The following is a 24,241-nucleotide window of genomic DNA, read 5'->3' as shown; positions in this document are numbered from 1 at the left end:
CGTGCCCGCGCGCGTTGTCCAGGAGCCCAGAGTGTACGCTACAAGCAACACCTCAGAAGCTCTACGCCTTCGAAAGAGTCTAGCTAACCACGCCTCCTTATCACCATTTCCCAGGTGATAGCAATGCGCAAGCGCGCTGCTCAGTCGCATTACCTGTGGACTGCATTGCGCACGCGCAAGTCTTCAGTTAAATCAGCTCAGTAGTGCGTTGCAACGTGGGCTACTTATGTTTATAGGTAGGTCAGCTTAAGGTGCAATAGAGCATCAGTACTTGCTCCTCGACAACCAGAGAAAACATGGCCTATCTTGGTCGGCAGCTACGTTGTTAAAATGCTCTGTTGTGGTAGGCTTCTACAGTAGTACGTAGCTGTTCAGTTACAAAATGTCTACCGACATCAAATATTTACCTGTTGTTTAGCTGCCAAGATTTCAGAACGCTTATAAGTAACATTTCTTTGTTTTATGTCTGACGTTTCGAATCTTATTATTAAGTCTGTGTAATGAGATATGTTTTGTCAGTTTACAAATGCAAACATTTTAAACCTGTAAAGTGGTAGATTTTGAAAATCAAATCGGGGAAATGTATATTTTCCACATTGCCGTCTATTACGCCATTTTCGATTTAGAAAACCGGGAGTCTCCCGTCTAGATCAGGTCCGGTTGTATGTATTCATTCCACATTTGCACTAAGAGGATCATAGAATGGCTTAAAAAGCTGCATAAAATGTATATGCACGAATTGGGAAGTTAAACTTCTTGCACCGGGTTACATGGAGTTGTCTTCTGCTTTGCAGTTGCATTGCATAAGATAATAGATGTGGAAGATTTTTATGTATTTCTATTTTTGTGCATAATTAATAATGTGCACAATACGTTTTAACATTCGAATTCACATGTATGCACTGCACTGAAACTGTACTATTGCTTCTGAAACAAATTTCCTATTATGTGTTTTTTAGGTTTCGCTGAGACAGCGCATGCACTGACGATGAAATCTTTTGTTAAAAAAACGCCTAAAAAGGGCTTAAAACCCGCCCATTACTTACCATCGGTAGAATTCACCGTTACTCTTGTTTCCTTCCTTCATATTGATCAGCACCTCCTGTAGCCTTTTACTTTTTGCCATGCATGGCACTCTACAGTTCGTCTCCCCACCTCTGGTCGCCTCACGCTTCCCATTGTTGCTGCTCTCTCCCTCCTCCCCGTACCTCTCTGGTCTTGCTTCTGATGCAGCGGTAGTGTAGGTGGGGTTTTTCCCTTATCTCTCTACACAAATTACATGAGATAAATCTTACCACCACATTTCATACTCGGGTACCACAAACATCAATATCACAGAGTTTGGCCCATAATAACTCTATTTCAGTAATTTGCCAACCACAAACTGTAAGGGTCCTCCGATGGATCTTTTGCTTGAGCTAATAGGGACTCGGATAATCAGAGACGGATGGCCACTCCTTCATGAGGACCTGGCATAAAGAAGTGCCTTCCTAACCAGCATAATACACATACGTATTTATTGACTAAACACTAAGAAATGACATACACATGAATAGTTATAACAAGCTAATCTTTATCTAGGCTTCACGTTGAATGGTCAAAGCACAAAAATACATTAGATTCATTTAATATTAGTTATCAATTGAATACAGGTAAGTCACAGTTCAGAGCCAAATACATTTCAAAACAATACCTGATGAGAGAGAGAGAGAGAGACTGTAACGGAATTTCAGAATGCAATTAATAATCATAAAAAAACCAAAGAATTGGTTGCAAATTATCAGGAACGGGGGACTAAAGGTAAGCCCAGAAGGACGCTACAGCACAGCGTGTAACAGCCAGAGTCATTCAACCCTTCAGTCGAAAAGTTTGGCCTGCTCGACTTTACCAGCTGGCAAAGTGCAGGGAAAACTAGGAGAGTTTGGTTCAGGGAAATCAGAGTTCAAACCGATGGCATGTCAGGCCTATAGGAAATTTTCCAAGGTAGCCGGCCACAGTTCCTTTCCCACAGGGCAGTTATACTCCCAATTGTTTATAGTCCCTTCCAACAAAAGTATCTTTGCGCAGTTTGCATGATTTCCATTGGTCTAAGTCTATGGTCTATCTATGGGGTGATTGTTACCGTACCAAAATAATCGGAAATTGTACATAATGCCATTGTCCAATTTTCATTATTCTATTAAAATTTTATTCCTCCTCGGAACTAGGAGATTAATTTTTTATCTTATCATGTCCGTTCCCTAGCGCTCTCTTCAGGGCTTGTAACAAGGTCGCCACAATTTGGTACTAGCATAGAGGGTCCCCGTATCCAGACATGGAATAAATACGCCGTGGTCTCCTGTTTCGGTGCCTCCCCCAAAGTTTCAGGACAGAGCTTTGATGTACAGACGGAGAGGTAAGCTTGGTTTTGACCCGAACTTAGACTAACATTGTTTGAGATCAAAGTTGCATTTTAATGGCATTTTGAGGCTCTTGACTGTTTTGAACAGGAGCAGAGTGAGTGTGAATGTTGGTTAAAACTCGACGGTGACCTGTGTAAAATGTGCAGGTTTGTGGAGCGGTTTGCTAGATAGTGTTCCTGTAGTTTTAAGGACACGTAGCTGTTAGATATAGTGGACAATGATCATACTGACTTTGGCACTTTGATTATATATTAGAACAAGCCACCCTTTATGTTTTGAGGGACATGCATGAGATGGGTGTTCTATTCCATCAGTATAGACACCACCTCCAGTACAGCTTTAATTGTGTGGTATGAATACCAGTGACACTGGTATTTGCATGCCCACTGGGTGCATTTAGAGACTGAGAAGCAGTTCTATCATTAAATTTGGAATGGATTAAGATGACTTGAATGACGAAAGGGTTTAATAGGTATTATATGAGTCTGCTCGTGAGTGGATCTATAATTCCCTCCCCTTGTTTGTCTGCCTCTTTTATCCATAGAGCGGGGCCTCGAATACCTGAGCACGGTCCAGGTGAGGTGAGGTCCAGTCCCCTGTCAAATTGGGTGAGAACAATTACTAAACTGTTTAATCATGTTATGAGGGAAGCACTGTGTTGGGAACTTGAGAACACTTTATCATGCTAATATCCCCTTTTTTTGCATCCTGTTGTAGATGTTCACTCTCATCCATTGATATGGAGGATTAGCATGTTACAGGTTGTATTTATTCCAACCTTTATTACTTTGTATCGCTATTACTTTTGGTTCACTTTATTCGGTATCATTTGTATATCATGTGGGTAGCAGTAGCAAGATTTTGAGAGCAGAGGCCCTGATGAAAGCCGAGGGATTTATCGCCTGGTAGGCAGAAACATGATGGCCCTTTTTCCGACAGATATTTGGTATTACTGTAGTTTGCACTGTTCTGGTTTTAATTAGGGGATGTGCCCTTATTTCAATTAAACTAGTAGTTTTTAGGACACATCATCCTATTTTAAATTCACCACTTTTTCTGGTTTTTCTTGTTGCACTGCCTGTTTACCTTATTATCACTAGCTTAGCCATCAATGATTAGCAGTCATTTGGTAGTCCATAAGTGCTTGTGGACCAGATCCAGCTCCACTATCCATTGATTGGTAATCGGTCTCGTTGATCAAGGGACCTACCAGTTCATATGCTGGAGAACCAGATGATATGACTGATCACTAAGTCCGTTTGATGGTAATCCACTATTTGGTGGTTTGGATCTTGCCGACCAGTATTGTGTTTATTGTGTTCCCACACTTTAGTGTATTCCCTCTTGTAGGCTGTCCAAGGTGACTCTGGCACTAACTCACTTATTGGAGTTCAAGGGTAGCCAGCCAGATAGTTGGTTTACAGACCCCCTGTGTTTATTGCGTTGGTTATATGTTGGATTTGGGGATTTGAACCAGGAGAGGTCTTTAAACTTTTTTTCCCTGCGACCCCCCCCTCCTCTGATTGTTATGATAAATTGTAACAAGGTCGCCACAATTTGGTACTAGCATAGAGGGTGTCCTTTATTCGAAAACTAGAGAAAAAAACTTCCGCAAAAGTTCTCACAGCGGGCTGTGAATTCATGTCAGCATATTCTAGTTTTATTTGAAGGAAATGATGAAAAATGCATTTTAAGGCCTCCGTGAAAGCCTGCTAAAACATTACCATTTACTAAAAGGTATCAAACATTTAATTGAATATTCTATTTCTCATGCAATTATACTGTTCATAGAAACTAACATGCAAACACCATTTTATCTTCTAATTAAGCATTAACTCATTTGCAAATATTTTATAAATGACATTTTCTCTCGATATTTGAAATTGCAGGTTTTCATGACTGCTGCTACGTGAGCAGAAATCATTTTATTCATCTTCGACTCAAGTTAATCCATTTTATCTACTTAATAAGCACTTATTTTAGCATTTTCATAGTCTTATTTGTTAAAGGCTACATCTTTATGTCACCATTATGGCATTTATAGGTTTTCATAGCACATTATTGATCGTGAATTCATTAACATTATTCGTTTCTCTCTCTCTCATGAATAGTTTTCCTCTCCGTCTGGTTTGCGACAGTACTGCGTGCTTTTAGGATGCAGGTCAAATTCTAACGTGTTTTACGAGTCACGCTGTTGGTCATGTTTCTTAAGTATGTATTAGTATTACAAAATCCAATGAGCAGGAATTGATTGAGACAAATCATAGTAAGATAATTACGCTCCATCACTTCCAACCGCACCCTTTCATGCCTTCTGTTGTTGCTGTTCCCTCCCCCACATCAACCCTTGTGTTGCTTTCCCCCCTGCCCTCCTCCTGCAGTCTGTTGTTGCTGCTCTTACCTTTCTCCCCCGCACCTCACTCGTGTTTCTTGCCCCAGGGCTTTTTAGAAAAAATGTAGCAACATGGGCTGCTGTGCAACATGTCTTAAAGAAAAAAAATTGCTATGATCCGGTCAAAGCTGGCCGCATCATAGCACTTTTCTCCTTACTTTAAGTCCTGCTGCTCAGCAGTCCGCGCTGCTGTGTAACATGACTTAAAAACATTGACAAAGCCAATAGATCTCACACAGGAGAAACTGATTGGCTTTGCCAATGCTTGTCTCACACATGTTAACTAGGCCTCAATTTAGACATAAACACCTTCTTGTCCAAGATGGAAGTCACTCACATTTCTTCCCTCCGCCCCCTTTTCTCCTCTCTCTTCGCAGCACACAGTAAACCTGAAATGTTCTGCTGTTTTTCTACTGTTTTTGTTCTGCTTTCAATGAACTTTAAGTCACAACCTGATACATTACCACGGTCCTTCTGTGGATCACTGTGCCTATTTATTCATAAAACACATTATTGTTCATGTGTCTAATTTTGTTCTAGCATCTCCGGATGACATTGGCATATGAAGTGTTGAATAATTATTCATATTGTGGGATAGTTTTTCATGTGTTCTGATTTGTTGATGACATGCTACATTTGCGCACACCACAGCGAACCTGCAGATTTTGTAATTTCATATTTTAAAATAATGTATAAAAACCCTCAGTTTTGGGAGTGAGCCAGAAGACTTTCGTATTCTGCTGTGTTGTTGTAATTTAATTTTGCAAAACTTAAAGCACTTAGCAGGTGTGCTTTGCTTTGCCACAATAATGTACACTGACTGGTCAACCAGAGGGTGCTGTGATGACACCGAGGGTGGCATGGGTGTGCCAGCCAGAGGGTGGCATGGGTGAACCAGAGTGCCAGTGTTGACAGAGGATGGCAGTGCTTTGCTTTCCCCCAATAATGTACACTGGTGAACCAGAGGGTGCTGTGATGACACAGAGGGTGACATGGGTGAGCCAGAGGGTGGCATGGGTGAACAAAGAGAGTGCCAGTGGTGACAGAGGGTGGCAGTGCAGCAAGACAACAGCCTTTCCGTGGAAGGAGGGACATTTTTACTTTAGATTACAGTCAATTACTTTTTCTGTTGTTTTCACATTTCTTCATTCCTAGACCAAATACTAGTGAGTGGTGTAATCTAACATTCTTAAATCTACTTTGTAGGTGGAACATCTGGTGGCGGGGCCAGCTCGGATGTGGTGGTGGTGGTGGTTGACTCCGAGGACAACTCTGGGGAGGAGGCGGCGCAAGTGGCCCAAGAAGATACTGTGAGGAAGCCGACAGTGGTGGTGGCGGGTAGAGGTAAGCTGGATCATGGTACTATCTGACTCTTAGAAAGCATATGATGTGTATCTACAGAGAGTAGACGGTCACTGGATGAACTACGTGTTACTTTGAAGAGGATGTAACACCGCACCCGCACGTCCGTTCCAGTGTAGGAAAGGCAAGGAAAAGAAGTTGTAATTTTGTCAAAAAACGACCATGAATAGTAGCAGTAGTTTTTATTGCAAGCACAGCATATATCCGGTTAATAGTACGGTGGCCACTCCCCACCTCTTAATAATTTTAGTAGTAGTACGTCATTCATGTGTGGATGTATCACTGGTCACTCAATAAAAAGCAAAGCACCTGAAGTCATCCCATATGTAAGCAAATACATCCCATGTGAAGTGATAGATAATCCCATTATTTATCTCCTTGATTTTCCTTTCCTAGTACTCATTTGCACTGTAGGGTGAAAGTTAAATTAATTAAGCAGTAGCCCTTGTAACAGAGTATTCTCAGTGCCACCCGTAATAGAAAAGTAAGAGCTTCACCACCTGCATGTACTGGACCGGTACAGTAACGCAATTGTATGTCACTCATCATGGCGTGCGTCTGTTATTTTTCTCGGGTGCAAGTTCACTGCGCTGGCATTATGCCGGCTTGCAGATAACGTACCAAACAATTTTGCCCCCTTGCCCCTCCCTGCGGACGCCCATGATACTGGCCTCAATAGTTTTATACTGCGCTGGCTAGTTGCTAGTTGTACTGTGACACAACTTTCTGCTGAATCATTTTGTGTTAATCATATTCTTAAAGAGCATTGGTTACAGATTGTCTTTCTTTCTTCATATAGTTGTTCGTACTAAAACATCCAAACCATCCAGGAGTATGCAGGCTCTACTGGCCCGGCAACGGAGGCTGGATGCCACTGTTGCAGAATATCGGCGGCTGGTGGAACTGGAGGGGGAGGACACGCAGTCCAGTACATCTAATGGGACACCTGCATCCTCCTCCGCGCCCCCACGTTCTGCCGGTAAGCGCAGTGCTCCGGTGGTACGGAGCCGGGCTGGCAGATGCCACCGCCGAGCAGCAAAGGCTGCCCCTCACAGTACTCTCAAGGCTCGCTTGCGCCGTGCAACCCACAGAGTGTCCGACCTGGAGGCGGAGGTCCGCAAGTTGAAGGAACATCAAAATTTGTTGGAGGGCCTCCGCTTAGACCACGCCATCCTCCGGGAGCAGTACGATGCCCTGGCCCTAAGGCATGATGCCCTGGAGGCCAAAGTCCACAGCATGCATCCCTAGAGTGTCCCTTGCCCCTTTTTTAGAGACTTTTGGGGGGTGGGAATTGGGAGTTGGGGTTTTTGGGGACTTTTGAAGGACTATTTATTTGTTGGGGTTAGGGAGGGTTCTGCTGATGGGCTTGTTGTTGTGATGGGGTGATTACAGTGTTGTTGTGAATGTGATCAAGCACTTGCTAAACAAAGAAAGACAGACACACAGGAATAAAAGTGAATAAGGACGAAAAATAAAGTTAATGAATCATTGACTCATTTTCAGAACTCGCTGTCAGGGAAGCAGAGCTCGTCCTCAAACTCTGCAAATTGAGTCGGTAGTACTTCTGGTAACTGAGGAAAACTTCCCTCAGGTAGGTCGGTGTCCTCTTCTTCCTGCGTGCATTCTCGTACTTTGTAATCTGGTGGTATGACGTGCTGGTTCATCTTTATCATGGTAAGCCGCTCCACATTTGCTGGCAAGAGGCGGGACCTTTTGGAAGTCACAATGCCACCAGCAGAACTAAAAACACGTTCTGAAGACACGCTTGCGAGTGGGCAAGACAAGTAATTGATAGCCAGGTTGGTGAGCTCTCGCCATATGTTTCTTTTCCCATGCCAATACGCCAATGGGTCCTCAGTAATATTGACCGCTGTTGAGTCATCCAGATAGGCCTGCACCATTGAAACAATGTTCTCCCGGATTCCTGTACTTTGCACTTCTGTGTCCTTTCTGGGACAAGGAAACCCTAGCTGACTTAGCCAATCCTCTTCAGACATATCGCCTGGGCCTGGGGCAGATGATACGGTTGCTGGTGTGGTTAACGGCTCAGAGGAAAAGACACTCACTTCTGCCACAGGCACAGATGCAGAAGTGCTTTTGTGGGACGCCTGATGGCCTGCTGATTCACTAGTAGTACTGTCTTCTCCTACAGTTTCCTTCCGCTCTCTGTTAAAACGAATGGCTGACTGAGCTAGCCAACCTTTGTACTCTGTAACATCTGATGTTTCAAAAGGAATTAATACTTTGCCAAACAATGGCTTTTTGTAACGTGGATCCAGAATAGTAGCACAAATGTAGTGCTGTTGTTTCTTGATATTTACAAGCCGTTCATTGCTAACTAGGCGTTGTAATAATCTCTGCGCCAACTCATATGCTTCATTCTTTCCAGCATCCTTTAAATTTGAAGACACCACCTTGACTTGGTGCTCGAGCTTCAGCAACAATGGGATAGCTTTGCTCAAAGAACAGTCCTCCCTGCTGACTTCACGCGTGAAGACCTCAAAAGGACGAAGCATGTCTGTCAGGCTTTTAACTAGCTGCCATTGCTCCACCGCTAGCATCATTTCTGTCGTACCACCACCCAGGTTGTAGACATACTCATTGACTACTGGAAACAGCTCATGCAGACGATCAAGCATGTAGAAGGTTGAGTTCCAACGTGTTGCCACCTCCTGCATAAGTGCTTTCACAGGCATACTACGTTCATTTTGCTTGCACCTCGGCTCCTTCCGGGCCTTAAAAGAATGGTTGAAATGTGTGCATATTCTTCTGCAGATGGTCAGTATTTTGTCGACTGCAATTTCTTTTTTCAAGAACTTTTGCACGACCAGGTTTATACAGTGCGCCAAACACGCCACTCTGAAATAGTCACCGTCCTCCATGGCCTTAACTACATTGCTGCCATTATCAGTAGAAACATAACCAACCTTGCATTTTCTTGGGGGCAGCCATTGCGAGACCTTTTTGTTAAAGTCATCCAAAATGTTGTCTGCAGTATGAGTTTTCTCCATGCCAAACATGGCTAATGTTGCATGTTTACGAGCACCCTTAAAAATCTCGACCAAGTCACCACCTGCATTTATCTGTTTTGCAACCCCTGAAAAAGAGACCCAGTGTGCAGTGATGCACATGTAATCAAGGGCTTGGCAACTGGTCCACATGTCTGTTGTCAGGTGTATAGTGTGAACAGCACTCTTCTGCAAAGCTGCCCCAATCAACTCAAGCACCTCTTTATGTAGTGCTGGAACAGCAACCCTGGCAAAATAGAACCGGCTAGGAACCTTCCATTTAGGGGCCAGTGTTGCCACGAGTTCAAGGAAACCCACACCTTCGACAAACGAAAAAGGGAGAAGGTCCACCGCTAGCATTTTAGCCAGCTTAGTGTTATACAGGCGCACAATTGGGTGGTTGCGTTGAAATGGCGCATCTGAGGAGAACATGGCTGTAATGGTGCGCTGGACAAATTTACTGGATGATGCTGATGCCTTCTTCGACCCAGTTCTGCTCAGTGTTGACATTTTCCGCATTGGTGTGTCTCCCAGACTCTCAGTGTGCCTCCTATGTGTTGCGGAGGGTGTGGTGCTGCCAGGGGTACTGGGTGCAACCGGACAAATGTCTGACGCTTCTTCTACCTCCCCGTCATCTTCAGATGAAACATCTAGTACGGGTATATTTTGGCCACTTGCCCTTTGGGATTGCTTTCCCTCGATGTTTGCTAGGTGCGCAAACCATTCCATACTGTGCCTTCTTTGAAGATGACCTATCTGGGCTCCGGTACCATAGTTGGTACCAGGCTTACCACGGCTAAGTCTAGTCTTACAAATGGAACAAATGGCTATGTTATCATACTTTGCATGGACACTAAAAAAGTTCCAAACTGGGGACTGGAAACTTCTGGTTTTGCCGCACGAGGTGATACTGCCAATGCCAGATGAAGCAGTGGTGGATGAGCCTTGCAGACATCTACTGGGTTGTGCAATTATTGCAGCAACCCTACTTGAGGGAGTCGAGCTGGATGGAGTTCCCCTCTGGGGAGAAAATATGGGAGCTGTAGGTTTTGTTGAACTTGTTGTACTACTTGACTGCGTTGGTGGTGCTGTTTGAGAAGTAACAATCTAGGCAATCATAGAGAACATAGATCAATGTCAATATTAAACAAGGAAATTAAGCTACAACAGTAAAGTAAAATTCAGTATTTTATTGGGAATTAAACAAAGAATCACATTTCAAGACTTGAGAAAAAGGTTCTAATTAAAAAATTCTACATTTAGAGAGTTGACATAATAGTAAAAACATTTTATGTATTAAAACATTTCTTTTGGTAAACAACAAGTAAGGGGGAAATGTGTGGCAAGTTGGTGGTGCTACCAGTGCCACGTCGCCAGGGTCACGCTCAGCATGACGTCGGGATAGGGTATAAATGTCTGTCTGCTGCATGGCCGGTGTGGCTGGAATGACGTGTGTGATGACTAGGTCATTGCTGTCATCCTGTTCAACAACATCAGAATGCACCACTTCATCAAGTCCGACGTTCGGATCCATAAGTATGAGCTTTCCGGGGCCCTTCCTTTTAACATTTGATACCTTTCTCAGCTCATGGTGTGCCTCCCTCTCAGACGTCGGAGATGGTTGCCAATCTACATCCAGATCATCTGATGGAGCGGGGCTTGAAGAAGAACTTCTACACACCCTCATTGATCTTTTCCTTGCTGGGGAGCTGGGAGAAAATGAATCATCAGGAGGAGTGGCTTCGTCTTCCTGACATGATACCCCGGCTCCAAAGTCAATTTCCTCCTGTGCCCCTACTTCTGGAAGAACAACCATTGTGGGCACTTGCACCGCTACATGGGCCTCTTCACTGACCTCTACTTGCAACTCTCCATGGACCTCTCCTTCTCGGCCTTCTCCTTCTCTGCCTTCTCCTTCTCGGCCAGCTCCTTCTCGGCCAGCTCCTTCTCGGACAGCTCCTTCTCGGACAGCTCCTTCTCGGAGAGCTCCTTCTCGGACAGCTCCTTGCGCATGTACTTGTGCTTGTACTACTAGCCCATGCAGTTGTTGTTGCGGCTTTGGTTGTTGAATAGTACTTGTGAGATGAGTTACAACCTGTGTTGATTGTGTGATGCTACTTTCTTGCGATGAGCCAACATCACTGGTCGTTGGTGATTGAACCACTAAACAGGCTACCTGTGCAGCACTCATGGTGGACTTTTGTTTTTTCCACAAAAATTTAGTGGTCGAGCCACCAGTCTCCTTCGTAAGTGGTGCCACTTGCTTCTTCTTCTCCTTAGTAGAGACATCTTTCTTGCAAGAGGAGCTACGGGCACCTCTTTTTGGAGCCATCTTCTTCAGATGTCGGAACAGCAGGCCGCAGCAGGACTTCTTCCTGGCACTGATGCTCAACGATGATGCGGAGTTATTGACTTTGTGCACCTAAAAGCAAACGAAGACAGAGGAACATCAGTTAAATATATGTTGCATATGTAGCGCTTCAATTAATAGTTTGCAAGTAGGCATTTATGAATACACACGTGCACACCACAATATGGAAATATCAAAAATAAGAATTGCTAAATTTTTGGGAAACAGGAATTTAACATTGATCCAAGAGAGCACACAGAGAGGGTTGTAGTTTCATGTACCACTGACTCCCCCTGGGCACAATGGGTGAAAGCAAAGCAAAATGGGTGCAGGCCTATGACACAAAGCTCACTGCCTGCCTTCAAAATGGCCGCTTGACCCCCATCCACATGGCCAGGACCATGCCTCAAAATGGCCCCCACCAACATAGCCAGCCCCCAACCCCTACTCCAAAAAGTCAAAAAACACAACACAAATCACCACAATCCAATGCCATCCATCAAGTTTCAGAAGGTTTATGCTGCCTGCTGGTGGGTTTCTGGTGCAGAATTGCAATTTTTGCAATTTCGCGAGTGCGAGATTGTTGCTTCACGACGCGAACGTGGCGAAAAACCTGCAAAATCCGCGAACAGACCGATTCTGGGCCCCCTGGGCATAATGGATTAAATCAGAGCACACTGGGTGCAGGCCTATGGCACAAAGCACACAAACTGGCTTAAAAATGGCCCCTAGACCCCCACCCACACGGGACCAGGCAATAAAATGGCCCCCACCCACATAGCAAGCCCCCAACACCACCCCAAAAAGTCGGGCACAAAGCACACTGCCTGACTTCAAAATGGCCGCTTGACCCCATCCACATGGCCAGGACCTGCAGGACCATGCCTCAAAATGGCCCCCCACCAACATAGCCAGCCCCAACCCCACCCCAAAAAGTCGAAAAACACACACAAAAATCACCACAAACAAACAACATCAACTTATCAACTTGTGAAATCAAATTTCGAATCCAAAAGTAATCCAAAAGGCCTCAAATCCAAATATCCAGCAGCATCCACAAAAAGTAATCCTTCCCAGTCAAGATCGAATTCAAAGTGGCCAGGAAATGGACTAAGCAATGGGAGGAGCTTGCTGGACAGGAACAGGAAGTTGGAGACTGGGGCACTTCCTTTACCCCACCCCAATGGGAGGAGCTTGCTGGACAGGAACAGGAAGTTGGAGACTGGGCCACTTCCTTCACCCCTCCCCAATTGTAATTTTTGTAATTTCGCGAGTGCGAGATTGTTGCTGCCCGCGCCGCGGACTGCGAGCAGTGCGAACACAAGCAAAAAATCCGCAGTGCGCGGATTTGCGGATTTTCGGTAAATCCGCGAGAGTTTGCGGATTTACTGAAAATCCGCGAGCGGAACGGATTTTACGCCCACCCCTAATCAATTCAGGCCTTGAAAAATCATAAAAATATTACTAGACATGCAGGTCTTGTGACTTAAGTAATCTACTCGACCTAATTGAAACTGGTTTCAAATGATGTGATCGTGGGCAAATATTTTAATTTATTGAGTCACCATTTTCTTCATTACCTTCAGATATGTGAGTTCAGCATGTCTGCTGAACAAACAAGCACTGGCGTTGCCAATAGGTTTCGCATTTGGAAAGTTGGAGCTATTGGTTTTATAAATGACATTTTATATTTATATATTGTTATTGACAATGCCAATAACGATATATAATTAGAAAATGTCATTTACAAAACCAATAGCTCCAACTTTCCAAATGCGAAACCTATTGGCAACGCCAGTGCTTGTTGTAACTGTTTTGTTAAGCACTGCCTTGCGACAGGAACCACTTCATAGCACTAACAGATGATGTTTTATTGTCTATAGTGGAATATGAAATATGTCGATGGGTTGTACGTTAAACACGGCACCCATATTGTAGAGGTAGTGATCATAAGCTCTAGTTCGATGTGCGTATGTTATTTTGACTCCAACCTGCAGCGTGCCTCGCGCCATGTGACATGCTGCAGAATTAGATACCATGTACTCTACTCGCACCACCAGCTAAACACGGTGTCTAAACACGTCTTGTGGTGCAATTTGAGGACAATTCGTGTTAGGGGATTGTTGGACTTACAAACTGCACTGACAAAACAATGACGTGGTTGTTGACAATGCATCCCCAGATCTCAACAAATCTGATGGTTCTACTAGTGATGCAGAAATCATAATAGATAAAAGACAGCTAACTCCTTGTGTGTGTGGTTCATTATGCTTAGATATTCTTATGCCAAATGTAATGCATTTGAGTTTATTTTATTCCACTGTTGCCGATTCTTTACTGTTACTAGTGTGCTTCTGTCAATGACGTCAGCGTAAAACGTTACCTGTCTACTCTGAAGAGAGTATGACACGATTTAGCAACCAGTTAGGCACTGGACGGAGCTGAGCAAGATGGAAAGCGGGTAGAATGCAGTTTCTATTGAGCACATAACCTTCAAGAAGTTTCTTTACTGTCACATAGAGTAGTGCATCTTCTCTAGAGCTGTGGGTTTTTTCCTGGTATTAACAAACAACCCCTTCGGTCTGCGCACAATTGTTTACAATTTCAACCCCGGCGGCACAACCCGCTTCCATTTCGTTTTAGATTACATTTATATAGCTCTCACTAGCCTTGACGATTAAATATTTTTTTAAACAACCCGTAATCTGTGGAACCCCGAAAAACTTTCATAAACGCCTTTAGCTCGACTGGCGGTGCACTGCAGAGGTCACACATGCAGAGGGTGTAAACAGGCGCTCGATGAACCATAACAAAGAAGGAAGATATCAACTACAAAAGTGAACCAACCACGCCGTCAGTATATGAAACTGTCCACTCCGGACGCATAATTGTTCAGCACACAAACAGGTCCGAAGCTAAAAGGCAGAGGTCAAAAGAAACAAACATACAGAAAACAGGTTTGTTGCAAACTCGCAGATAACGCCAGATGCCAGTGGAGCAATGACAGGAAAATGTCCTAACATAACGCGCTGAGAGGGTGGGGGTGCCCTTGTGTTCATTACCAGCGCCTAATTACTTCGGATTGTTATGCGAAAGCGGGTGTTCACGTGACAGTGTCCGCTAAGGGGCGTGAAGCGCATCAAGAAACCTGTCGATACGCGCAGGCTGAGACAAATGGCAATGCCAGGGTGGGCGCTGTGTGGAGAGGGCCGGGTGGCGCTCGTGAGATAAACAGCGTCTTGTTTCATGGTGTGCACAAACATAACCAAGTGCTTTCTAGAGGACTTCACTGACGGAAATTATGTAAAGCTAAACCAGTTGGAGGGAAGCCGGATGGGGGCGGGAGAGCCTGGGGCGGGAATGCGAGCGAGGGTGGCAGGCGGATTAGGAGGGAAGCCGGATGGGGGCGGGAGAGCCTGGTGGGGGGGCATGAATGCGAGCGAGGGGAGGCAGGTGGATTAGGAGGGAAGCCGGATGGGGGCGGGAGAGCCTGGTGGGGGGGCGTGAATGCGAGCGAGGGGAGGCAGGCAGATTAGGGAGATACGCGTGCTTGTGTGGTCACGTGACCCGCGTTTGTGGTCACGTGACTCACATGCACTGTGAAGAAACCGCAGTGGTTTCACTAGTCGATTGAGCCCTTGAATTTTCGCCTATTACATTCGCAAGCGAATGATAATAGGCGAAACCTAAAAACTCGTGTTTGATTTAGTAGACTTAACTTTTACTCTATATATAATACAAATCTAGCCACATACAGGATACACATGACCCCTGACTTACCTCTTAGCTCATTAACAGCATTGTCATCAGGGCGGGGCAGGAATGTTTCTCAAATCATGTTTAACAAGCATTGAAAATGCAATAGGTCTCGCCCTCGTTTAAGTTAAAGCAATTCTGTTTGTATTTAGGTGTTTTTTAGCTTTGCTTTTATTAGTGTTTTTCAAACTTTCATGTACATAACATGCATATGTATGCATATATGTATATGTATGCATGTATTATATAGATATACAGATGTACCTATATGTTTATATATGTATTTATATATGTCTTAAGATACATATTTTAGAGTGCAGTGTGTAAAAGGCGACGTTGCGTGTAGTAGAAGTAAGAGTTCTAAAATCATGCAATAAGGTTATAGAGAGGGTTAGGGGAAGACAAAGGGATAGATTAGTTTTCTGTAGTGTGGTCCCTATGAAAGTCCAATAATCCAGTATGGAAGGACAATCATGAAGTAAATTGGGACGATCACAATTAACTTCAGAGCATCTCCAACATTTAGAATGCAACAATAATCCTGCTCTCTGTCATTTCAAAGGGGTCCAACACTAGTCATGCAAGATTTTAAAAAGACAGAATTTCAAGCAAGCTTCTCGAGTGTCTTTGTCAAGATCTTCCAATATATCCCCCATACATTATCTTCTATAGTAATATGTATACATTCCTGCCATTTCATTTGAAGAGCTTCAGCAAGTGGTTGTAAAAATTAATGAAGAGTTAAAACACCATACAAGCCTGACATCACTCCTTTGTATCCTCCCCATACACAGAGATAATCCAACATTGGTGAAGGGTTTAATATCCAGGGGGGAGAACCTAAACATCATCTTTGACAGTGCTGTAGCTGTAAGTATTGTGGTATTTGATGTAATGGGAAATCAAATTCTTCATGTAGCAAGTCAAAGGATGTTAGCTCCCCATTTGATAAGACCTGATCAAGTGTATGAATGCCACATGATGTCCAAGTAGGCCATTGGAGTGCTTTACTATGTATTTGGATACTTTCATTGTTCCAAAGTGGAGCTTTATAATGCAAGCAGTATGTGCTTGCATCACCGGATGTGGAGTGGAAGAACGTGGATGTCTAATACCATAAAGAAAGTTAAGGCCATCGTTTCGATTAAGCAGAGAATGTTCTATTTGAACCTACTGTAGAGGGTCTGTGGAGTTTGAGAGTAAATAAACTAATTGTGAAAAGTGTAAGGCTAAGGAATAATGTTATGTTCCAGAGATGGTAAACCCAAACCGCCATAAGGGCGATGAGCCATTAGTTTAGTAGCAGCTAAGCGAGGATGGATAGTACCCCAAACAAAAGACCGAATACGAGTACCCACTTGACGTAATGTAGATATCGGAAGCATTCCCAGTATGTAAGTAAAACGAGGTAAGGTGGCCTTCCTAACAGCCTTTACCCTTCCCCACATAGAGAAGCCTAAAAGAGACCATTTAACAAAATCAGTTTCCATTTGTGTTATAAGGGGAGTGAGATTGTCTGAGACCATATTGGATAGTCCTCTATTAATCAGAGATCCAAGATGTTTCAATTGTGATGATTTCCAACAGAAAGAATAGCCATCTATTGAAGCTTTTGTGGTACCAGGAGAAAGTGGAAGAGCCTCACTTTTATCCCAGTTCAATTTGTAACCAGAATGAATTGCAAAACTGTCAATAATTTCAAGTAAGGCTGGTAAGGAACATAGAAGATCTTTAAGCGCAAGAAGAATATCGTCGGCATAAAGATATAATTTAGACTCACCGTCTGGCATAGGTATGCCCTGTATTTGTTGTGAGTGTCGAATTAAAGAGGCAAGAGGTTCTATTGCTAATAGAAATAAAAGGGGAGAAAGGGGACAACCTTGACGAGTGCCTCCGCGAATTGGGAAAGGGTCTGAGAGAAAACCACCGCAGTTAACCAGAGGAAATAAATGAATCAACTGGGCCAAAGCGTTTCATGGTTGCAAACCGCTATCTGCAGTCAATTAGATCGAATGCTTTTTCTGTATCTAATGAGGGAGCACCAGCATCCTCTGTCAACACATATTCCGTCTATAAGGTATGGGCCAGGATTTTAAGGTGATTTCTAGATGAGCGACCTGGAACAAAACCCACTTGCGAACGGTGTATAAGAGAAGGGATCACTTTGCGAAGGTGTGCTGCTAAAATACTTGCAAAGATCATAACATCAGTATTTATGAAATGAAAAGGCGATTTATAGAGCGTGAAACAATCACCCGAGGGTGTCAAGGCGCTTGCTCATTGAGACCATATATGGCTACGGGTTCTCAGGCACTTTAATGAATAAATAACCACGTTTTTAACGCTTTTCTGAAAGCTAACATGTGTCTCCTGTTTCAATTTTACAGGTAGAGAGTTCCACAATTTAGCTGCACCCAATACAAAGCTTCTTCCCCCCCAGGAACATTTTCTCACCCTGGGAACAATAAGATCATGTGCAGAGGATGAGCGAAGATTGCGTGCTGGGATGTAGGGTGTCAAATTCCGTTTTAAAAATCCTGGCCCTATTTCCTGTGTGGTCTTAAAGACAATACATAGAGCCTTAAACTCAATACGTTTGTTTATTGGCAGCCAATGAAAACCCTTGAGTGTCTTTGACACAGATTTGTGTCTTGCGATATTCAGCAAGAGCCATGCACCTGCATTCTGCACAACCTGCAAGTTCGTTAGGCACTTTTTCCGGAGGTTGATAAAGAGCCTGATACAGTAATCGGCCGTTGAGAGGACAAGTGCTGTGACCACTTATTTACGAAGCTCAACCAAGATGAAAGGGAGGATTTTTCGTAGGAGTTTTAATGTATAGAAGGAGAGGGACGTGACCTGGTTGGCATGGTTTTCAAATGAAAGTTTGGAGTTAAAAGTGACTCCCATGTTCTTAACCTTGGTCACTGGTGTCGGTAGTGGCCCAAATTCCAGGGGCCATATATCAGGCGACCAGAAGTTAGTGTGTGCACCAAAGAGTAGGACCTCCATCTTGCTGGAGTTAAGTTTTAAATAATTAGCAGTCATCCATTCCCCGACCTGACGGAGGCAGGTATGGAACTGTATCATAGTGTCAGAGGGACATCCTGACAGAGATGATAATTTGCGTATCGTCTGCGTAGGAAACAGCCGAAAAACCTAAGGACCTGATCAATTTTGCCAATGGTGCAACATAAATATTAAAAAGAGTCGGGTTCAGGGAAGAGCACTGTGGCACCCCACATGGTAGTGTAAAATTGGGTGATCTGAGGTTATCTAAAGCCACAAATTGTTCCCTGCCTGCCAGGAAGGATTCAAGTAGGGTAAGTGCAATCCCTTTGACACCGATTCCCCTTAGAACTTCCTGGAGCTTCTGATGGTTCCCAGTGTCAAACGCGGCCGAGAGGTCAAGCAGCACAAGTGCTGCACTGCCCCCCGCGTTGACAGTTTGCCTAATCATTTCCGATAATGTGATCAGTGCCAGTTCGGTGCTGTGCTGTTTTCGAAACCCGAACTGGGTGTCATCTAAAAGATCATTTCTTTCAATGTATTCTGATAGGACATTATTCATGGCTTTCTCAGACATTTTCGCTGGTTGCGGAAGTCTGGAGACGGTAATTATTAGGATTAGTATCATTCAGATTTGCTTTCTTTAAAAGGGGGAGCACAGAGGCCAGCATCCAACCGGTGGGGAATATGCCAGAGGAAATCATTTGATTAAAAATAGGCATCAAGTGAGACGCAAATCTATCAGATAAGAGATGAAAAGGTTTTGGAGGACACAAGTCCAGTGCAGAGCCTGAATTAATGGATCTTAGCAAGTTAATTGTTGCTTCCATTGTCTGCGTCGGAAAAGTAGATAATTCAGGGGAATCCCTGAATTCAGCGTCGGTCCTGGGAGTGGTGCCAGCAATCCAAGGGTTAACTGAAACCTCTGGAGCGACAGCTATTTCTTGATCTGTGGTTTTGGCGATACTATCGTAGACAGCCTTAACTTTTATCCTGGAAAAACGTAGACACCTGTCGCAAAAAGCTAGGTTTTAGGTGATTCCGCAACCTCAGCGCCTTTGGCTACTCGTTTTACTGTCGAGAAAAGTACCTTAGATTAATTATTAGCTGTCAGTATAGCTGTAGTGAAATAATTCGTTTTTTTCTTTAAAAATGAGTTTTTTATACTCACGTATGGCTGATTTATAATTTGCTTTATTTTCTGGGTCGAGTGATAGTCTCCACCTCCTTTCTAGACGGCAACATTTTTGCCGTTGTGTTCTAAGTTGCTCAGTCTACCAAGGTTCGGTAGGTCGAAGCCTATGGCAAAAGATGCATTTGGCTGGCAGAGATTGGTCTATTGATTTTCGCAGCCAGTCCTCAAATGCAGCCACGGCTTCATTTGGGTCTTCTAAGGATGGCGGAGGGTTTTGGGCTAATGCAGATTGGACCATTTTGGCTGCCTGTTTATCGAATTCCTGTCTGGGGGTTATGTACAGGGAATGAGAACATAATAGCTTTATGGTCTGACCAAACTATTGGCATTGGTGGGAGGCATTGTAGATGGTTGTTACTAGAGAACATTCCATCAAATAAATGACCCCCCGAGTGTGTAGTGCCAGTCACCAGCTGAGTGAGGCCCATGCTATTAGCAATGTCAATAAGACGTACAGCATCGCTATCCAGCGGATCCTCCAAGTGGTCATTAAAGTCACCCAGAAGCGTGAAATCAGGTGACTGGGATATAACATCCAGGGAAGTACCAATATCTTCCAGAGAATTGGCCCAAGGGCCTGGTGGCTGGTAGCATAACAAGCCATTGAAGGAGTGGTGATTGTCTACCATTAGTTTAAAAGTAAGGATTCCAAGAAGGGACCATTGTGTTGGGTGGTAAAGACCCCTTTCCAAGTACTGGAAAACAAGATAGCCAGTCCTCCTCCACTTTTGCCCACTCAGTCTTGCCTATATAGTGTAAACCTGGAAGGAACAGCCATCGCTAAGTCAGGATCAGCTGTCGCGTCTCCCCAGGCTTCAGTAATAAATGCTACGTCAATGCTATGCGTTTCAATTTATTAATGTGATGGGTCGATAACTACTACAAACTAGCGGATCGGATATTTGTCAGGTTTTGGAAGGACTGCAATTAACACTTTATTAGCAATAGGACCAAGTGAATCTATCTACTTGGACAGCTTCCTGATAAGAAAACAAGGTGTCAACTGTTTCTGATCCAGTTGATTTATAAAATTCTGCAGGGAAACCATCTTCCCCAGGGGACTTATGATAAGTTAGTTTGGTAATAGTTACAGTTATTTCTTCTTTGCCAATATCTTCATCTAGGAAGGTTCTACCCTCATCTGTAAGGGACGGAAGGTTGATGTCAGCAAGATAGGCGGCTAATTGATACTTTGTTTTTAACGTGTCGGAAGTATAAAGATGTTTATAAAAGGATGCAAAGGTGTCCACAATTTCTTGCTGCTATGTAAGAATCTAACCGTTTCTCAATGGATTGCAGGAATGGCCATAGCTGCTTCACGATGTTTCAGCTGAGCTGCAAGCAATCAACCAGCTTTCTCACCTTGCTCATAGTGTCTACCCTTAAGGCGTTGGAGAGCATATTCCCCTTTAGAAGTATATAAGTTACTAAGCTTCATTTCAGCTGGTTCTAGTTTACAACGGTTGGGTATCGTAGGGTGGGATAAATATTGACACGTTAGTGAAATAATTTGAGTCTCCAACTCAATACGACGAAGTGACACCGATTTATTGTCTTCTGCTGCATCCTTCATTAATTGACTACGAATTGTTCTGCCCAGGCAGTACTATTAGAAGAAACTGAAAACTTGTAAATGTTTAAATAATCAGAGAGGTGGGAGTGTAATAGGGTTTTACCTTTAGGTGGGTCACTTCTTTGAATATTCATACGCCATGGTTTACGGCTGGGAGAGGTTAAACCTAATTCTAAATCAAGAAGAACAGCGCATGGTCCGATATTACAGCTTCCAGGATTTGGGAATCAGTTGTGGTTGCAGTTATCGAGTGTGAGATAAGAAAATAATCTATTCTGGATTGAGTGCCATGGGTAGAAGAGAGGAAGGTAAACTCCTGATCGGATGGATGGCAAAAGCGGCAGTGATCTATTAATCTATGATCTGACTTTTTGTCATCTAACATAGCTCTATCCCCTTCATTACATTTGTCAAGGGGGACTGTTCGGTCTAATACAGAATCACAGGCTAAATTCCAGTCACCACCAATTACATATTTGGATGCGCCTATTTCTATCAGTAGCTGATTTAAGCCAAGAAAAAAAGAACATTTGGCTCCTGTTGGAGTGTACACGGAGCCTACACAAAGGATCTTGTCACCTATTTTTAGCTTTGCAAAAATGTATCGACCCTCCGGGTCAATCCAGTTTTGATAATCGTAACAGGTAAGGGTTTATGAAGTAGAATGGCCACTCCACATTTCTGTGGCTGGGCATCATTAGAAAGAGGCTGTGTCGTTAGACCACAATGTATAACTTTTCCTACCCAGTCTCGTCGTAGTTTAGAAGATTCTAAAGCATTTACATGAGTTTCTTGTAAAAGAGCAATATCCATCTTTTTAGATTGCAGGTATAATAATACTTTTTTCCTTTTAATGAAATGTGTAAGGCCATGTAGATTCCATGAAATGATACGTAATGGATGAGAAGTAGAAGGGACACTAAATGCCATGTGTGCTTTAACATGTAAGGATATTAACTTCTGAGAAAGACAAGAGAATGGGAGAGGAATAAAGATGAAATAGAAAGTTCTGGACAAGGAAGAAGAAGAGGTATCAAATAATTGTTAGGATAAGTTATAAAAAGAAATTGATAAACTAAAACTAAGAAGGCATTACTAGAGGGAAAAAAGAAAAGAAAGAGCACAAGAAAGATGGAAACATAGAAAAAGAGTATGTTAGGTAAAAGTAATACATTATTTAAGGGGGAAAAACTGTTTCCTGTGGATCCAAACATTTGGGCTATATGTGCCGTGGGAGCCCCATCCAGCAACAAAGTGGGTGAAAAGAATATAATAGAGTCATCGTAAATAATAATAATAAATAGTATATAAAATAATAGAATTGACATCTTGTATAGTATAATGGTGATAAATATTGGAAACAATCATTTTGAGATAATGACAGCTAACTAATACAACAGTTATATAGTGATATAATTTAAACGCTATCACAATTAGATTCATGAGATAAGTATTAGAATGTTGAGATATACAAAGCATTATATAAATAGGGAGGGACATAAAAGATGTTAGAATACAATGAAAGAGAGGAGATAGGAATAAAAGAAGAAGCAAAATTAAAAGATGAATATATAAAATAGTAAATGCTAAATCTTAAATGGTATGATAATGGTAATGAATACTGGATATGAGCATTTTTAAATTATAGGACAATTAAATTAGGTATTATAATACAATAGAGATATAATAAAATAATGAAATATTACCACAATAAGATATATATTAAAACATCAAAGTCATATAGTAAAGAATTGATCAATAGAAGAAAAAGAAGAGAAAAACAGGGAGAAAAGAGAATTATGGTTAGACGTCTCGGCTATAGACGTCTATGGAGTTTTATACAGTAATCACGAGGATTAATATATGAACACTTTAGCTTATATATGCTAGTTCTTAATTCATATCATACATAAAAATTCATAACATTAAAATTATAACATTATAAAATTATTTAAAACAATTAATTCTATTATGTGCATATGTAATGGGATAAAGAAGGGAAGAGAAAATTTGAGAGACCGAATATAAAATAGCGTAGTATAAATGATGAAAGAGAGGAGAGAGGGATAAAAGAAAAGGGAAAAACAGAGAGAGATGTACAAAATAAGATGTATGAAAACTTACATAGTATAATAATGAAATTGAATATTTAACATAGCAAAGTTTAAGTAATGTGACAATAAAATTAAATAATAATGTAATATTTGTGTATTCGTACAATTAAATGTTCTTCACAAATGATTAAATAAATATCAATACATCAAGATGATATAATAGATAGGTAGTGTAATGGAGAATTGATGAGTAAGAAAAAAGAAGAAAAGAGAAGAGAACATTAGCATTAAACATCTTATAATATTTCTTAATTAACATATCATAAAATTCATATTATATGATAAGCGAGAAAAGGAGAAGAAAAGAAATGTAAGAATAGAAGAATATTAGCCCTAAATGTCTAGGATACATACGTCAATGGAATTTTATAGAGTAAAGAGAGAGAGAAGAGAAAAGTTTGTTATTTTAGAGTTTAATACTATATATCAATTCATAGTATCTCTAAAATTCATAACATTCATATTATAATGCTATAACATAATTTAATTTTATCATATGTATATATTAGTAGAGAGAAAAGGGGAGAGGGTTTTAGGAGAAGAAACATAATATAGCATAATAAAATATATAGTCTCATACAATATATTATAGAATATAATGAATGTAAACCTATAAACAATGTATAACGGGATGAATAAATATTCAGATACTCATCAGATCAAAATTTCAGTAGATAGGGAAGTAAGTGACCTCTAACTGCTTCATCAGATCGCAGTTTCAGTAAATAGTGAAATAAATGACTTCCAGCCCTCAGCCCAGGCCATGCCCACTGCTGCTAGGCCACGCCCCTTTCCACTATATAAAGCCTCCCTCATCGCGCGTCTTAGATGGCAACTGACTCCTGAGGCGGAAGCCGGGAGCGACATTTGTTTTAAAATTGTATTTCTGTTCTGATTTTAACTTGCTGAAACCTTACTCTCTGCACTTGGACTCTCTCCCCCTGATCACTTCTCCCAGCGCAGCCGATCTAGGCGCTGCTGCGGGTCGCAGAAGGATTGCTGCCATTCTCAGGGAAGCCCTCAGCCCAGGGCACGCCCACTGCCGCTAGGCCACGCCGTTTTTTCTCTTCTCTTAAACGA

The 24,241-nt window shown here is 42.4% G+C and overlaps 2 protein-coding genes across 9 annotated transcripts in view; one reads left to right on the top strand and one right to left on the bottom strand.

The window, feature by feature from the left end:
- Positions 1-135: 135 nt before the first annotated feature.
- On the top strand, positions 136-7,646 carry LOC144755895 (uncharacterized). Of its 5 annotated transcripts, XR_013594991.1 has the most exons (5): positions 691-2,395; positions 2,947-3,010; positions 3,120-3,163; positions 6,001-6,138; positions 6,956-7,646. XR_013594991.1 is itself a non-coding variant. In XM_078645274.1 (4 exons), exons 2-4 carry the CDS (start codon positions 2,380-2,382, stop codon positions 7,402-7,404), a joined length of 603 nt encoding a protein of 200 aa, XP_078501400.1. In that variant the 5' UTR covers positions 192-236; positions 2,245-2,379; the 3' UTR covers positions 7,405-7,646. The 5 variants fall into 5 exon arrangements, 4 of the variants coding, with proteins under 4 accessions (XP_078501402.1, XP_078501400.1, XP_078501401.1 ...); XM_078645274.1 differs by lacking the exons at positions 2,947-3,010; positions 3,120-3,163 and adding an exon at positions 192-236 and having other exon boundaries at positions 2,245-2,395; XM_078645276.1 differs by lacking the exons at positions 691-2,395; positions 2,947-3,010; positions 3,120-3,163 and adding an exon at positions 136-236.
- A 2,693-nt stretch (positions 7,647-10,339) lies between these two features.
- The window catches only part of LOC144755898 (uncharacterized), a 108,411-nt gene continuing 94,509 nt past the window's right edge, over positions 10,340-24,241 (bottom strand). For all 4 annotated transcript variants that reach the window (XM_078645282.1, XM_078645283.1, XM_078645285.1 and 1 more), the window contains one exon: positions 10,340-11,586. In XM_078645282.1, the coding sequence (XP_078501408.1) occupies positions 10,408-11,586 (1,179 nt within the window). In that variant the 3' untranslated portion in view covers positions 10,340-10,407. The remainder of the gene's footprint in view (positions 11,587-24,241) is intronic.

This window comes from Lissotriton helveticus, chromosome 5_1 (assembly GCF_964261635.1).
Source record: "Lissotriton helveticus chromosome 5_1, aLisHel1.1, whole genome shotgun sequence".
NCBI lineage: Eukaryota > Metazoa > Chordata > Amphibia > Caudata > Salamandridae > Lissotriton > Lissotriton helveticus.
This window is presented reverse-complemented; position numbering and strand designations above follow the sequence as displayed.

What these genes read in the sequence shown, in the direction of transcription:
- LOC144755895 (XM_078645274.1), top strand. An exon ending in AGTGGTGGTGGCGGGTAGAG is followed by an intron (nt 6,139 to 6,955) that starts GTAAGCTGGATC and finishes TTCTTCATATAG; the next exon opens with TTGTTCGTACTAAAACATCC.